The sequence below is a fragment of the Rhincodon typus genome, chromosome 39 (assembly GCF_021869965.1).
Source record: "Rhincodon typus isolate 14 chromosome 39, sRhiTyp1.1, whole genome shotgun sequence".
Taxonomy (NCBI): Eukaryota; Metazoa; Chordata; class Chondrichthyes; order Orectolobiformes; family Rhincodontidae; genus Rhincodon; species Rhincodon typus.
In genome coordinates this window covers 9474967-9490607 of record NC_063370.1, presented here as the reverse complement: position 1 = coordinate 9490607, position 15641 = coordinate 9474967, and the positions used below count along the sequence as shown (strand labels likewise).

General features: G+C 41.7%; 1 protein-coding gene across 1 annotated transcript in view; it reads left to right on the top strand.

Annotated features, from left to right (window-relative positions):
- The window catches only part of clptm1 (CLPTM1 regulator of GABA type A receptor forward trafficking), a 61998-nt gene that overhangs the window by 21210 nt on the left and 25147 nt on the right, over positions 1-15641 (top strand). The window contains exons 4-7 of the mRNA XM_048618319.1: positions 5496-5654; positions 8167-8284; positions 8783-8868; positions 8977-9097. Of these exons, the coding sequence (XP_048474276.1) occupies positions 5496-5654; positions 8167-8284; positions 8783-8868; positions 8977-9097 (484 nt within the window). The remainder of the gene's footprint in view (positions 1-5495; positions 5655-8166; positions 8285-8782; positions 8869-8976; positions 9098-15641) is intronic.

Here is a 15641-nt window from a genome sequence, read left to right as displayed (position 1 = left end):
TCTGTTTGAAATCTTCTGACACATCTAGTGTTCTTTTTCACCCATTTCTGCTTTTGTTTTGATTGAAAGAGGACAGGGAAGAATTATTTATTGAGCATCTTTTGAGGACCCCAGGGCACCCCAAATCTCTTTACACTCAGTGATTTCCTTTGAGGCCTAATCCCTGTAGTAATGTAGGAAATGGTGAACAATTTGCACATTTGTGCGTACAAAGTGGCAAAGACCAGTGGGAAACTAGAAGATTGGGAAAACTTTAAAAGTTAACAGAAAGACACGAGAAAAGCTATAAAGAAAAGCAAAATAGATGACAGTAAACTAGCTCAGAATATAAAGACAGGATAGCAAAAGTTTCTACAAATATATAAAACGAAAAAGAATAGCTAGCTAAGGTAAACATTAGTCCTTTAGAGGACGAGAAAGGGGATTTAATAATCGGAAATGAGGAAATATCTGAGGCATTAAACAGGTATTTTGTGTTGATCTTCACAGTGGAGGACATGAATAACATGCCAGTAATTGATGACAAAGAGACTAAGGTAGGTGAGGACGTAGAAACAATCATTTTCACGAAAGAGGTAGTGTTGGGCAAGCTAATGGAGCCAAAGGTAGACAAGTCTCTTGGGCCTGATGAAATGCATCCCAGGGTACTTAGAGATGGCTGGAGAAATAGCAAATGCGCTCGTGGTAATTTTCCAAAATTTGCTGGACTCTGGGGCAGTTGCAGCAGATTGGAAAACAGAAAATGTGATGCCACTGTTTAAAGAAGGAGGTAGACAAAAGATGAGGAATTATAGGCCAGTTAGCTTAACTTCTGTGTGGGGAAATGCTTGAATCTATCATCAAGAAAGAAATAGCAAAACTCATATACAGAAATCGTCTCATTGGGCAGATGCAGCATGGTTTCATGAGGGGCAGCTAATGTTTAACTAACTTACTGGAATTCTATGAAGACATTACGAGCAGGGTAGACAACTGGGACCCAGTAGATATGGCGTATCTAGATTTCCAAATTGGCATTCAACAGGGTGCTGCACAAGACAAAGATGTACGGTGTTATGGGTAATGTATTAGCATGGGAAGAGGATTGGTTAACTCACGACACAGAGTGGGGATAAATGAGTGCTTTTCTGGTTGGCGATCAGTGACTAGTGGTGTGCCTCAGGGATCGGTGTTGGGACCGCCATTGTTTACAATTTACATAGATGATTTGGAGTTGGGGACCATGTGTAGAATGTCAAAGTTTGCGGATGACACTAAGATGAGGGATAGAGCAAAGTATGCAGAGGACTCTGAAAGTTTGCAGAGGGGGTATAGATCTCTAAGGTTTTGGAATAGATTTGTAGCTCAGGTTGTGGGTGTTGTGGTTGGTTGGCTTGCCGAGCTGGTTTGTTGTTCCGCAGACGTTTCATTACCCTGCTGGGTAACATCATCAGTGCAGCCTCTGATGAAGCGTCGGTGTGTTTTCCCGCCTGGTTTTTAAACTCTGGAGTCCATTGAGCTGGATTACCTCATCAGAGGCTGCACTGATGATGTTACCCAGCAGGGTAATGAAACGTCTGCGGAACAACAAACCAGCTCGGCGAGCCAACCAACCACAACAGGGATATAGATCGTTTAAGTGAGTGGGCAAAGGCCTGGCAGATGGAGTGCAATGTTGATAAATGTGAAGTCATCCATTTTGGTGGGAATAACAGTAAAAGGGACTATTATTTGAACGGGCTGCTCTGCAGAAGGACCTGTGTGCAGAACGTTGGTTTGCAGGTGCAACAGGTAATTAAGAAGGCAAATAGAATTTTGTCCTCCATTGCCAGAGGGATGGCGTTTAAAAGCAGGGAGGTTATGTTACAGCTGTATAGGGTGCTGGTGAGGCCACACCTGGAGTACTGTGCAGTTTAGGTCTCCTTAAGACAGGATGTACTAGCACTGGAGGGGGTGCAGAGGAGGTTCACTCGGTTGATTCCGGAGTTGAGAGGGTTGGCTTATGAGGAGAGATTGAGTAGACTGGGGTTATACTCATTGGAATCTAGAAGAATGAGGGAGGATCTTATAGAAACATATAAAATTATGAAGAGAATAGATAAGATAGAAGTCAGGAGGTTGTTTCCACTGGTGGGTGAAACTAGAACTAGGGGGCATAGCCTCAAAATAAGGGGGAGCAGATTTAGGACTGAGCTGAGGACGACCTTCTTCACCCAAAGGGTTGTGAATCTGTGGAATTCTGTGCCCAGTTGAGGCTTCCTCATTGAATGAATGTTTTTAATGCTAAGGTAGATAATTTTTTGAACAGTAAAGGAATTAATGGTTATGGTGAGAGGGTGGGTGAGTGGAGCTGTGTCCACGAAAAGATCAGCTATGACCTTATTGAATGGCAGAGCGGGCTGAAAGGGCCAGATGGCCTACTCCTGCTCCTGGTTCTTATGTTCTTATTTTCTTGTGATCATTGCTAGCTCCTGCAAACAGCAATGACCAGGTAATTTTGTTTTTAGCAAAGTTGATTGAGGGCAAATATTTGCTTCTGTGCTTAAATCTTTTGAGCTGGTCTTAAACCTACAACTTTCTGACTCAGGTGAGAGTGTTTCCAGCTGTGCTTTGCTTCATACTGTCTTGTTGGACCCAGTGGTACCCTCGTATATTTAAGCCAAGAGCCCACACCCTAAATTTGCCTGAAGCCGATTGAAGAAGGTTCACTGGACTTGAAGCATTAACTCTCCTTTCTCTCCACAGATGCTGCTAGATCTGCTGAGTTTCTCCCACAGATTCAGCAGGGTCAGTGCTTAGAACCTGTTGAGTCTAACTGCATATTGTTATCTTTTATGTAGAGACAGATAACTTTCTAAAAAGAAATTCAACTTTCCAATAAATACCTGATTATTCTTAGCCCTGAGGGTTTATTTTTACTGTTTTCCCCTTTCAGCTTGGTAGTTCCCAACCCCAGAATTGTCCTTCACAATGAAATGATTAATGGAAATCTTCCTCTAGTGCAAGCTACGTGAACTTTACAACTTCATCCTAACTCCCCTCAAATTCATTGTTTTCTGTGTGAAACTTTTCACCCACATTGTGGCTTGGAGAACCATTAGAGACTTGGCCTCTAGCTGCTTGCTATCCTCTGGAACCTAGCAGCTTAAACTGTCTGTGATATTCAATGAGAATTTAGGAAAGTCTGTAATCCAATATGACTTCCACTGTTTCTTTCCCACCTCGGAGTCTATTGCCGTGACATTGTGGATCACGTGGGCGTGGTATCCAGCTAAAGATGCAAATTAGCTATCCTTAAGACCTCTGTGCGCTCATCTTAGAAATTAATGGATAGTTAAAGTGTATCTTTTTACAACCTTGAACACAATTTTTTCTGTGCCTTTGTAAAATCCCAATCTATCCACTGGCTGCTGCCATTCTCTCCCAAGTGTAAACATCTTGTACCTTTTCCCTGTAATAAACGGTCTGCAACCCCTTTAATGTCTAACAACCAAGCCACCTAGGCTATCTGTCAGTCAGAGTGACCCCCTTCATTTGACCCTAAACACAGTCCCAAAGCACAACAATCTTCTATTTACTATAATTATACCAATGTGATAAATATTCCAGGCTGTAGAGATTAATATACAATGCTCTGGTTATCGAGCATTTGTTCCTTCATTTAACAAAATGTCTAATCCTTTACTGAGAACAGATGTGTTGGTCACTTAGCATAAGACACGATTGGAATAGTGCATTTATTTGCATCCCATTCTATTGCTGTTGTGAAAAGTGCAGCAAAGATTCAGTCAGCTTATGAAAACAGAATTTGCTGAAGAAACTCAGCAGTCATAGCATCCGTGGAGAGAAAACACTTAGTGATTTGAAACCAGTGACCGGCCTTCAGTCGGCTTGAGACAGGCTTAGGGTGTAGGCTATTGGCTTATATGAGGCTACCACTGATGCATGATTACTGCACAGGCATGTCAGTCTAGCTGATATTCTGGAGGAGTGTGATTCTAAGCGCTACCAATTAAGTCAAACCAGTGCTGTTAGAGATTTTTTTCTGTTGCAGTGGTTAGGCCAAATGCATCATTTGGGAGTAAGAATGGACTGCAACAGTTCAAGATGATGGCTCACCATTACCACCTTGAGCACAATTGAGGATGGGTAACAAATGCTGGCCTAGCCAGCGATGCCCACACCCTGTGAACAAAAAGGGGCACACTGTTGGACTTCGAAACTAAAGATTGAACAAAAGGGAACGGAACTTTGAGAGAAATGAAATGTAAAATGTTGTTCATCTGAAGGATCTTGGTTAGACAACAGTTGGACTTTTCAGTATCAATTTTTATTGTACAGCGAAGGGAGAGCTCTTGTGGCCCAGTGGTTCATAAACACCAGTGAAGCCTCGATTGACGCATCCATCAATCTTCTCTTCTTCAAGGAAAGAGACATAACTCTATTTGGTATAATTTTGGTAAATTATTTTTGCCCCTATTTTAGTTCCTCTCTGTCACCTTCAGGTATTTTTAATCAACTTGTTCAGGAATGGCATAACACACCTTTGGAGCAGGTGGAGCTTGAACTTGGGCTTCCTGGCTCAAAGACAGGGATGCTACCACCAGGCCTCAAGAGCCCTCCTTTCTCTGTACGATAAAAGTTGATACTGAAAGATCCAATTGTTGTCTAATCAAGTTCCTTTAGGTGAACAACCTTTTACATTTCAATTCTATGCCTTTTCTTCATTAGACTGAATGGCCTGTCTCTGTGTTGCAGATATTGGAAAAGTTATAAAACTTGTATCTCCATTAAGTCATCAGTGATCCTTCAGCAATTCCCATGCCACCTTTCATTTGCCATTCTATGTGCCTTTTTACGCTAATGAAGTGGACGTTTTCTCGATTTCATTTGAATTTTACATGAGTTTGAATGTTCAGTTCAGTAGTGATGTGCAGATTAGATCAAAGAGTCATTTTTTTGAGATTAACTCATAGGATATAGGTGTCACTGGATAGCCATCAGTATTTATTACCAATCCCTAATTACTCACGAGAGGGAGGAGATGAGCTGCCAGTTGTAGCACAGAGGAAACTATTTTACTTGTAATGTCATGTCGAAGGAGCATTACACCAAATGTCATTCTCCCACTTTCTCCCTGTAACCCTGCGCAATCTTCCTTTTCAGAAAATAATACAATTCCCTCTTAAATGCCCAGATTAGACCTTCCTTTACCACACTGAGACAGTGCATTCCAGATCTTAACCACTCACCATATGAAAACGTTTTCCATATTTTATCATTATTTCTTTTATCAGTTGCTTTAAATCTGTGCCCTCTGTTGGCAGAAAGATTGAAAACCAGTAGTTTCTTCTTGCGTACTTTATCCACAGCTCAAATGATTTTGAACTCATTTGTCAAATGTCCTCTCAACTATCTGTTCTCCAAGATCAAATCCACACATTTCACCATATCTGCATTAACCGCTTTTCATTCCTCATTATTTACATTAAACATGTCCTTCATGATCCTTGCAGGACCTGCGTGTTTATATCTCCGAGAATGAGCACTTCACAGAATTTAACGACAGTGCTCCACTTTTCTGGGAGCACTTTGACCTGGTGTATGGAGACTGGACGAGTGGAGAATCTGGGACGGGATGTTACGAGCACTATGGAGAAATTCAAACAACTGAGGTATGAAAACTTGGCTTTTAACTAGTTCTTCAATCTGTTTTACCGTAGGAATTTAAAGTCCTGGGAATTACTAAATTTAATTTGCTCACTGGACTTTGGACACGTGCTGTGATGTTTGCTTGTCACATCGCAGCTTCTGTCTGGTGGTGTCTGTTTGGGGATCCACAGTACCTGTTCTTCCTGGCCAGCACAGCTTCTGGACTTTGCCTTGGTCACTACTGTGTTTCTTGACATGGTGTGAGCCCTTGGCCTTCAACCACCCCCCAACCAACATCCCCCCCCGCCCCACCCCAAATCCTCCTGACGGTTGCGGTGTCAGTTACCGTTCAGCCCTTCATCCTTTCCTCTTCCTTTTGTTTTCTTGATGCTCGGGCTTCTGTTGTGGATCAGCCATTGGGTTAACTCCTGGGTTTTTGGGAGGAAAGGAGTGAAGACCACATGGAGTTCTGTGCCTCTCCTCCTTTATGCCTCTGGCTCTGGACCACAATCTGCTTAGGGAGCCCTGCAGTTTCGTTGAAGATCATCGAATCCCTACAGTGTGGGAACAGGCCCTTCGGCCCAACAAGTCCACACCGACCCTCGGAGCATCCCTCCCAGATCCGTTCCCCTATAACCCACCTAATCTACATATCCCTGGACACTATGGTCAATTTAGCACGACCAATCCGCCCTAACCTGCACATCTCTGGAGTGTGGGAGGAAACCGGAGCACCTGAAGGAAACCCGCGCAGACACCGATCTCGGGCAGTTGGTGCACAGGGAGAGGTTGCAAGTGGGAAGGCCGAGAATGGCCTCAGATCTGAGCGAGGGAGATATTACATCCAAACGAAGCCAATCAGGTCAGATAAGATTCTTCAGTGAACTATTCGCAACGCTCATTGAGATTTCTGGTCTTAAAAATGATGTTAAAGTGAAAAGACATTAAAAGGGGAAATGTTAAGCGTGGACTCCCTGTATTGTTACTAGGCTAATAATCCAGCTGCCTGAGGAAATGATACGTTTATACAATTCAACTCACATCACATCTTATGAGTTTAAATGAAATAAATAAATCATTAATTTTTTTTATTCATTCATGGGATAATGGCATCACTGGCAAGGCCAATATTTATCGCCAAAGGGCAATTAAGAATCAAACATGCTGCCGTAGGCCTGGAGTCAAACCAGGTAAGCATGGCAGATTTTCTTCCCTGAGTGAGCTGGATAGCTTTTTATTCTAACTTTTTTTATTGAATTTGAATTTCACCGTCTGCTGTGGTAGGATTCAAACCTGTGTCCCTCCACACGTTAGCCTGGGATTCTTGATTGCTAGTCCAGTGACATTTACTGCTGAGCCACTGCTTCTTTGCTTTCATTTAATTAATATTGGCCTGGCGAATGTTTCATGCATTCATGTGGTACTCTTCTGTCTCTTTTTAAGACAACATTTGAATTGAGTTAAAGTATAGGAAAGAAATTGGAAAGAACCTTTCTTTCCTGCTTTGTTGTTCTTTGCTTGGTCTTGTACCTCTGTATTAAGTTCTGTTTTTCATCTGTTTAACATCTGCTTCCTGCCACTAAGTAAGTGGATTAGTTTCTTCCTTCTTGCCTGCCTTGTTTACAGTTTCTCAGATGGAGGTAGGATAGGGTTGCAGGAGGTTGGAGAGAAATGCAATCTTGAATCTGGAATTATCAATGTCTGCTGCTGATAGCATTGTATCCTAAAGAACAGGAATATGTCATTCAGCCCGTAGAGCCTGCTCCACTGTCTAACTTAGACCATAGCTGATCTGCATCTAATATCCCTTTACTCGCATTGCCCCATATCCGTTGTCAACTTCCCTAGCAATTGAGTCGTCTCAGTCCTAAATTCAAAACATGCTGACCTCCTCAGCTGTTATGGGGAGAGGGAGAGTTCCAAATTTCTGTTACCCAGTGTGCTTACAAAATTAAAAGAAAAATCTTGATCTTGTTCCCAAACAACAGGGTCTAATTTTAACATAATATTATTTATTTTCTGGGTTTTCTCCCCATCAGAGAAAACTGTTTCTCCATGTCTACCTTTTCATTTGACATGTCTCAATTGGGTAATCCCTCTGTCTCCTAGACCCGATGAATACAAGCCAGGTTTTTTAACTCTCCAAAGACTTTGAAAAGGGGTTAACAATTCCTCATTGTATTGAGGTGATGTAGAGTTTTGGGAATCACCGTTTACAGTCATCTGTCATGATGCTGCCTCTCTTTAGGTTCCATATTTGCAGTTTGAGTGCTGATTGCTATGGTAAGATGTGTTTAAAATAGTGATATTTTTATTGTAATCTCCAGATATATTGAATAATAGGGAATACAGTACATTATTGAATCTATTTCAAGAAACAAATTTGCCTTATTTTTGAAAATTAGCAATAAATTGAATGTATTGTGATATAGGTTGCATCTTATGGTTGGTGTTAAATAGGCTTTGCCATCAGCCAGGAGTTATTAGAGCTGCCAAATGTAAATCCGAAAATAACACTCACTATTTTTATTACAGAATATAAAATCCAATGGTTCCATGTACATTCACATATATTTCACCAAGAGTGGGTATCATCCTGATCCAATGAGGAAAGCCCAGTACAGACGCCTGGCTACAGTGTCGACAACAAGAAGTAAGCCAACATACACCTTCGATTTGGGGTAGACAGTGTCACAATGGTAGAATCACTGGACTAATAATCCATATACCCATGATTTTTTTCTCGTGTGTGCACGTGCACGTGCACGTGCATGTGTGTATGTAAGGAAGAGTTTATAAATGGATTAGAGTTTCAACTAGTATTGTTGTATGCTGATGGCTCATAATTGTTTACCAACAGCTATGGACTATTTGCAACAAATAGTAATTCTTAAGTGTAATAACCTGGTTCATGCTTTCCTGTCAACCTGGGTCTAACAGACAGGACAGCTGGAGAATTGTGTACTCTTTAAAATCTTTACATTTTGTGATGACTCTTGGGAATACTGGAGCTTAATTTCCAGCGTGGTGCATCAGTGACGTTTGACAACGGGACTGGGAAGCTGAGAAAATTTTGCAAGTCATCTTGGTGCTGTGCATTTTCAGGAGTAACAGATGACCCTTAGTTAACTGTCTGTCTGTTTCACACTAGTGTTGAACAAATACAAGAGGAGGAAGTTTCAAAAGACAAAAAATCTTCTGACTGGGCAGACGGATGCTGACCCTGAAATAATTAAGGTATTTTTGGAAGGTCTCTTAATGTAATTGAAGCTCTATTGTGAACATAACATGTATTTAAAGTTGTTTAATGATGTTATCTGTGCATTCTTTTTATTTCATTTGCAGCGAGCTGAGGACTATGGGCCTGTTGAGATTATTTCCCACTGGCATCCAAACCTCACAGTCCATATAGTAGATGATCACACAGCGTGGTCAATGGGAGCAGTACCACCTCCTCTAGACCAGTGTAAGTGGATACTCATTGACTCATGAGAAGGTCAAGGGGCAATTTTCTTTCTTTATCAAATTGTTACAGCAGTTTTCGGCTGTGGGGTGATATCCAGCTAGTTTTGCCAATGAACCCTGAAGGTCAGCAATATGCCATGGTGACGCAGAAACCTGGCATTGTATGTCTTGGAGACTTGCCTCTTAAAATAAACCAAGCTTATATAGGGATGTGGAAGCAGTTCAATTAGTGAACTACTGCTGTCTTTTTAAATGATGATTTCCCTCCTAGCAGTTAGCATTGTACAGAAGGGTGAGATTTAATTGCTTATTGAGAAACTGTGTAGCCAGTCTGGAAGAAAATACTTCACCGCTGCTAGGCAAAACTATATATATTTCACCTGTGTTAACAATACAAATTACATTCAACAATGAAAGAAGCAACTTGCATCTATCTACAAAGCCTCTTTTTTTAATATAGAAAGAGGTCCCCTCACACTGCCGGGAGCTGCAAGTCGCTGAACTAAAGAAGCAGGCATTCAGGCTGATGAGCATAAGCCTGGACAGGAGCTGGCTTCAAGGAGCATTTTAATATAGAATGCAGAGAGGGAGTTACAGTTCTTTGGACTTCATCTGCTTAAGATTCAGAAATGGAGAGTTTGCTTGGAGTAAAGGTGTGACAAGTGTTAGAGTTTAAGATGGGCAAGACTTTGAAGGGGCTTGAGTAGGAGGGATTAGAGTTTTATATTAGTATTGGGAGGACCAGGAATGGATGGGTAAATCTCTAGAGTCAGTCTAAACGTGACTGAAGTGTGTGTTGAGGTAGTAGTTGAGGGCAGGCAATATTACAGATGTGGAAGTGGGCAAGCTTTGTGATAGCAGCTGGGGGACGTGGATGTTATTTCGAATTTGATTTGAGATTGAGTAAGAAGTCATAATTGCACACAGTTTGCTTCAGCCTGTGACAAGATCTGGATGAAGTCGGCGAAGCTGCAGATTTCAAGTGTGTTGGTGGGAATTATGTGATTCGATAAGTAAGAAGTGAATCAAGTGAGGGCTGTTCCACGCTGCTGGACTGTTCAGGGAATGATACATTAGACCATGACAAAGGCTGTAGGACAGACAAGGAAGGGTAATACATGTTGATCATAGCTCGCATGGATGTTGTGTGATTTCATTTTGGTTTTTGTTTTCAGCGTTTTAACAGAGACTTGATTGGAGAGACTCAAACAGGAAGACATGGATGTAGAACATCTAAAATTAATTATAGAGGCATGGTGCATTCTGAAGATTACATTCTGCTTGAAGTTTTAGACTTACAATCAATTGTAATGTTATGATTTTATAGCTCAGTGGAGACATGCATTACCTTGTGAATCGTGCAAATCAGGAAGCTTCCAACGTTCAGACAAACCAATCACCAGGACATTATCCCATAAATAGCAATGTGATATTGCTGTGTACAGATTGGCCATTGTGCTTACAACTATGACAACTTTAAATTACTTAATTGGTTACAGAAAGATTTAGGATGTCTTAAGCTAGCGAAAGGAGTTTATATGAATAATTGTAAGTTTACTTCATTCTGTTTTATCCCAGGTCTGGGCTGAGTCATGGAGATCTATAGCACAGAGAAGGGTCCTTTGGCCCATCGCACTGGCGCTGGTCAAAAACCACCATTTAACTATTCTGATCCCATTTTCCAGCACTTGATCCATAACCTTGTACGCCTTGGCATCATGAGTGCACATCTAAATACTACTTAAATCTTATAAAGGTTTCTGCCTTGACTATCCTTACAGGCAGTGAGTTCCAGATGCTTACAACTCTCTGGGTGAAAGAGTTTTTCTTACACGCCCCTCTAAACCTCCTGCTCCTTCCCTCAAATTTGTGCCCCTGGTCATTGATCCCACCATCAAAGGGAAAAGCTTCTCCCTGTCTGTTCTGTCTATGCCCCTCATAATCGCATCGCCACCATATCCCCTCTCCTCTGCTCTAACGAGAACAGCCCCAGTCTGTCCAGTCTCTCTCCGTAACTGAATCTCTCCAACCTGGGCATTATCCTGGTAAATCCCCTCCGCATCCTCTCCAGTGCTATCACATCCTTCCTTTAATGTGGATTCCAGAACTGCACACAATACTGTAGCTGTCGCCTAGCCAACGTTTTATATGTCCCAGCATAAACTCACTTCTCTTAAGCTCTCTGCCTTGGCTAATAAAGGCATGTCAGTGGTTCACAGAATTAACAACTTAAAAGAAATTGTGGTGCTTACTAGTCCCTCACCTCATTTCTTCTTGAACTTCTAATGTTTATTTATCTAACTCTGCTTAAGAGCTGTTTTGGATTATACTTCCAATACTATTATGGCTTTCAAAGGATTTGCAATCAAAAAGTCATCCTGCCAGTTTCTCCCTCGTCTTCTTTCGCTGACCTTAAATTGTTTCCCTCGAATTCCCAACCCGCTGACTAATATAAATGATTTTTCCCTATTAGTTGTATTGAAATTCTTCTTAATATGGATCATCCCAATCAAATGTCCTGTTGACCACGTCTACTCTGGTGAAGAGCCAGTTTCTCTAATCTCTCCTTTATAACCATCATCTTTAAGGTCATTTCAATGTGTCTGTTCTACATCAGCTCTATGGCCTTGACACCCTTCCTAAACTAAAACGCACAAAATCTGAGCAGGTTGCTAACTGTGATCTGTCTTTCAGTTTTTGTTTTTCTTGCAGCTCATTTTTGAAACCTAAGATTAAACATAGAAATAAAGAAGCATAGAAAATAGGTGCAGGAGCAGGCCATTCAGCCCTTCGAGCCTGCACCACCATTCAATATTATCATGGCTGAACATGTAATCTCAGTATCCCATTCCCCTTTTCTCTCTGTATCCCTTGATCCCTTTAGCTGCAAGGGGCACATCCAGCACCCTCTTGAATATATGTAATCAACTGGTCCCAACAGCTTTCTGTGAGAGAATTCCACAGGTCCACAACTCTGAGTGGAGAAATTCTTCCTCACCTCAGTCCTGAATAGATTATCCCTTATTCTTAGACTGTGACCCCTAGTTCTGGACTTTACTAACATTGGGAACATTCTTCCCGCATTGAGCCTGTCCAGTCCCATCAGGATTTTATATGTTTCTAGGAGATCCCGCCTCATTCTTCTAAATTCCAGTGAGTACAAGCCCAGTTGACCTAGTCTTCCTCATATGTCAATCCTGCCATCCTGGGAATCAGTCTGGTGAACCTTCACTGGACTCCCTCTGTAGTAAACATGTCCTTCCTCAGACTAGGAGACCAAAACTGCACATAATACTCCAGGTGTGGCCTCACCAAGGCCCTGTATAACTGCAGCAAGACATCCTTACTCCGATACTCAAATCCTCTTGCTATGAAGGCCAACATGTCATTAGCTTTCCTCACCTCCTGCTGCATCTGTATGCCAACCTTCAGCGACTGTTCCACCATGACACACAGGTCTCCTCGTACCTCATGTTTTCCTAAACTGCCACCATTCAGATAATAGTCTGCCTTCCTGTTTTTGCCACCAAAGCGGATAACCTCGCATTTATCCACATTATGTTGCATTATCCAAGTATTTACCCACACAGCCAGTCTGTCCAAGTCACCTGCAGCCTCTTAGCATCCTCCGCACAAAACACACTGCCACCCAGCATAGTGCTGTTCCCTGAATTGTTAAAATATAAACTTGTGCTCCCACTCATAATCATCACTTCCCTCCATTTCCATGCACTCGGTGTTCCTGGCTTCAATCTCTCTGAATGAGACAAAGTTTTGTTTGAACTGTGAGCTGCTTTATTTCATTGTGAATAAAATGTTCAAAGCATTGAGATAGGTGGGACCCACTTGGTTATAATTTCTGTTCACTCACTGTTCAAAAATCAAGATCATAAGTTGCTAACTCACTCTGGCTCATCTAAACTAAAAATTGAAAAAGCCAATTAAGGTTGTTTGCTCACTTGGTGCTGTTCACCTAACTCTCAGATGTAGTCTGGACTTTTTCCCCCCCCGTTTAGAGTCTGAAGCTTCTCTTCCTCCCCTCCACTGACTTCCAGGGACTATTCCCATCATCCCCAAGTTAGGGCTTTTTACCACGAAAGTTCAGCTGCAGCCCACAGGACAGGTGAAAGTTTGTTGGGCGAAAGTTACTATTCATTTAAAGCTCTGTTGTTAACATTCTGCTGTCACAGGCTTCATCCCTCTTTGCCAACCTCCTCCTTTCATCTCTGCTGATATCTAAACACTGGAGTCTGTCTTCTGCCTTTTTAAACTCTCACACAGACCCTGTTACCCGTCAGCAATGTACAAAGTTTTTCATCAAATGAAGTAGTTTGGCCAGTGATTTGAGCCCATGAAAGCAAGTTTGTCATCGTGCATCGTTAATTCGCATTCGCATTTGCTTTCCTGCTGACATACAGTCCAGCTTGGGAAGCAAACTTCCTTCTGGCTAACTTTAGCTTCTTGTGAGATTAAAGCTCAACATTTTGCGTGTGGAAACCCTTCTCTGTTGAGGACAATACCCAAAGAACCTTCAGCCGCAACAGGGGATGTTGGTTGAAAATTCTGCTGACACTTGCTCACACGGATCATATAGCATCTGCTTGATAAACTCAGTGCCTTCAGGAGATAACGATGGGGAAGCATTATTGATTTGAGGAACTCTGGGGGGATTGTATTCAAGAGGCTAGAATTATGGGGTAAAAACCGAAAGAACTGCAGATGCTGTGAATCAGGAACAAAAACAAAGTTGCTGGAAAAGCTCAGCAGGTCTGGCAGCATCTGTGGAGGAAAAAAAAACAGTTAACGTTTTGGATCCAGTGACCCTTCCTCAGAATGGGTGTGTAGGTTTTGAATGTTATTGTATATTTGAGTCAGAGCCAAAGTTGTTTTTATTTGCATTTAAACAGCCCATACTTGCTAACATATGAAGGCAATGCTAAATAAAAATTAGTTCCTCCTATTTTGTGCTCCACTGATATTTCTAATATTGATTGGTCATGCAGTTCTACTGATTACGGTCTCTAGTCTCACAAACTAAATTACTGCTCAAACAAACATTTTTGTCTCTGCATGACTGAATTGTCTTACGGACTCTGCCTGAATGCTGTTCTCCAGCCAATGAGGCTTAGATGAAAAATGTATTCAAGTACAGTTCTGAGAGCCACAACGTAACAGCAAATTCTCGCTCATGAAGCAGTAGCCGTTGTAAAGCCGACCTTTAATTTGAGGGACATTTCCATAAGCTCAGGCTGTATGTTCTGTTTTAGAATGGAGATTTAGTGAAAAAGAATGTTCACCATCATTTATTTACTTCATATTCCTTAGTACTTTTTCTCCTTTTGGGGAATGGTCTAAGTGTTAGAAGGAACAGCAGGCTGATCATTAACTTGCTGCACCATGTCATGAGTGCTTCTTCCCTGACCAACAAGTCCTGAAATGGGACTTGAACCTGGAACTTCTGGTTCACCGCCCTTACCGAACGAGCCACAAGACCACCTTCACTCTCATAAAGGGGTTTTGATGGAGTAAGGAGGGAAAGATATTCTCAATGGCAGATATAAACCAAAGGACATTGATCAAAAGCAGTTTGTCACAGGCAGTTTGAGATGTTTTGTTTTGCACAGCAGCGTTACTATGACCTGGAATGTGCTGCTGGAAAGACCAGTGGAAAGAAACTTAATTTTTAAAAGCAGATTGGCCTAAGACCTGAAGGATTAAATTTGCAGGACTGTGGGCAGTGGGCATGTGAGCCGGAATTAAATTGGACTGTTCTTGCAGAGAGCAACTGCAGCTATGATGGACTGAATGACATCCTCTGCTGTATCCTTTTATGATTTAGTATACAAGTACCTCCTGTATTGATCACATTGTTTAAGGAAGGATGTCAATGTGTTGGAAATAGGTGCCAGGCTAATTGCTGGAATGGGCAGGTTGTCTTATGAGGTATGGTTGGACGTGTATCAGCCAGAGTTCAGAAATGTAAGAGGTAACTTATTTGAAACAAATAACATTGAGGGGTTTTGATAGAGTAGACGAGGAGAGGATGCTCCTCTCACAGGAGAATCTAGAACTAGGAGTCGATGTTTAAAAATCGAGGTCACCAATTTAAAATGGCAATGAGGTGAAATATTTTTGTAGATTGAGTGTCTCTGGAACTCCCTTCTAGAAAAGGTGGTGGAAGTCTTTGAATATTTTTAAGGCAGAAGTGAGTAGGTAGATTCTTGTTAAACAAGGAGGCGGGAGTTTTATTGGGGTAGGCAGGAATGTGGATTTGAGATTACAATCAGATCAGCCATGATCTTGTTGAATGGTGGAGCAAGCTGAATGGCCTTCTACTCCTAATTCATTTATCCATACGTGAAATTGAACACCTGCCACAGTGACTGATTTTGGTAAGTTTCTTGAGACTAATGTGGTCATTTCCCATTGCAATGTCATTGTGGTCCTTTGCCAGTTTCTTTCCTCAGAAAAAAAAGCTGCAAGTTTATCTTCTGAACAAGCAAAAATATCATGGGATGAGTGTGGACAAACTTTGAAACAAAAAC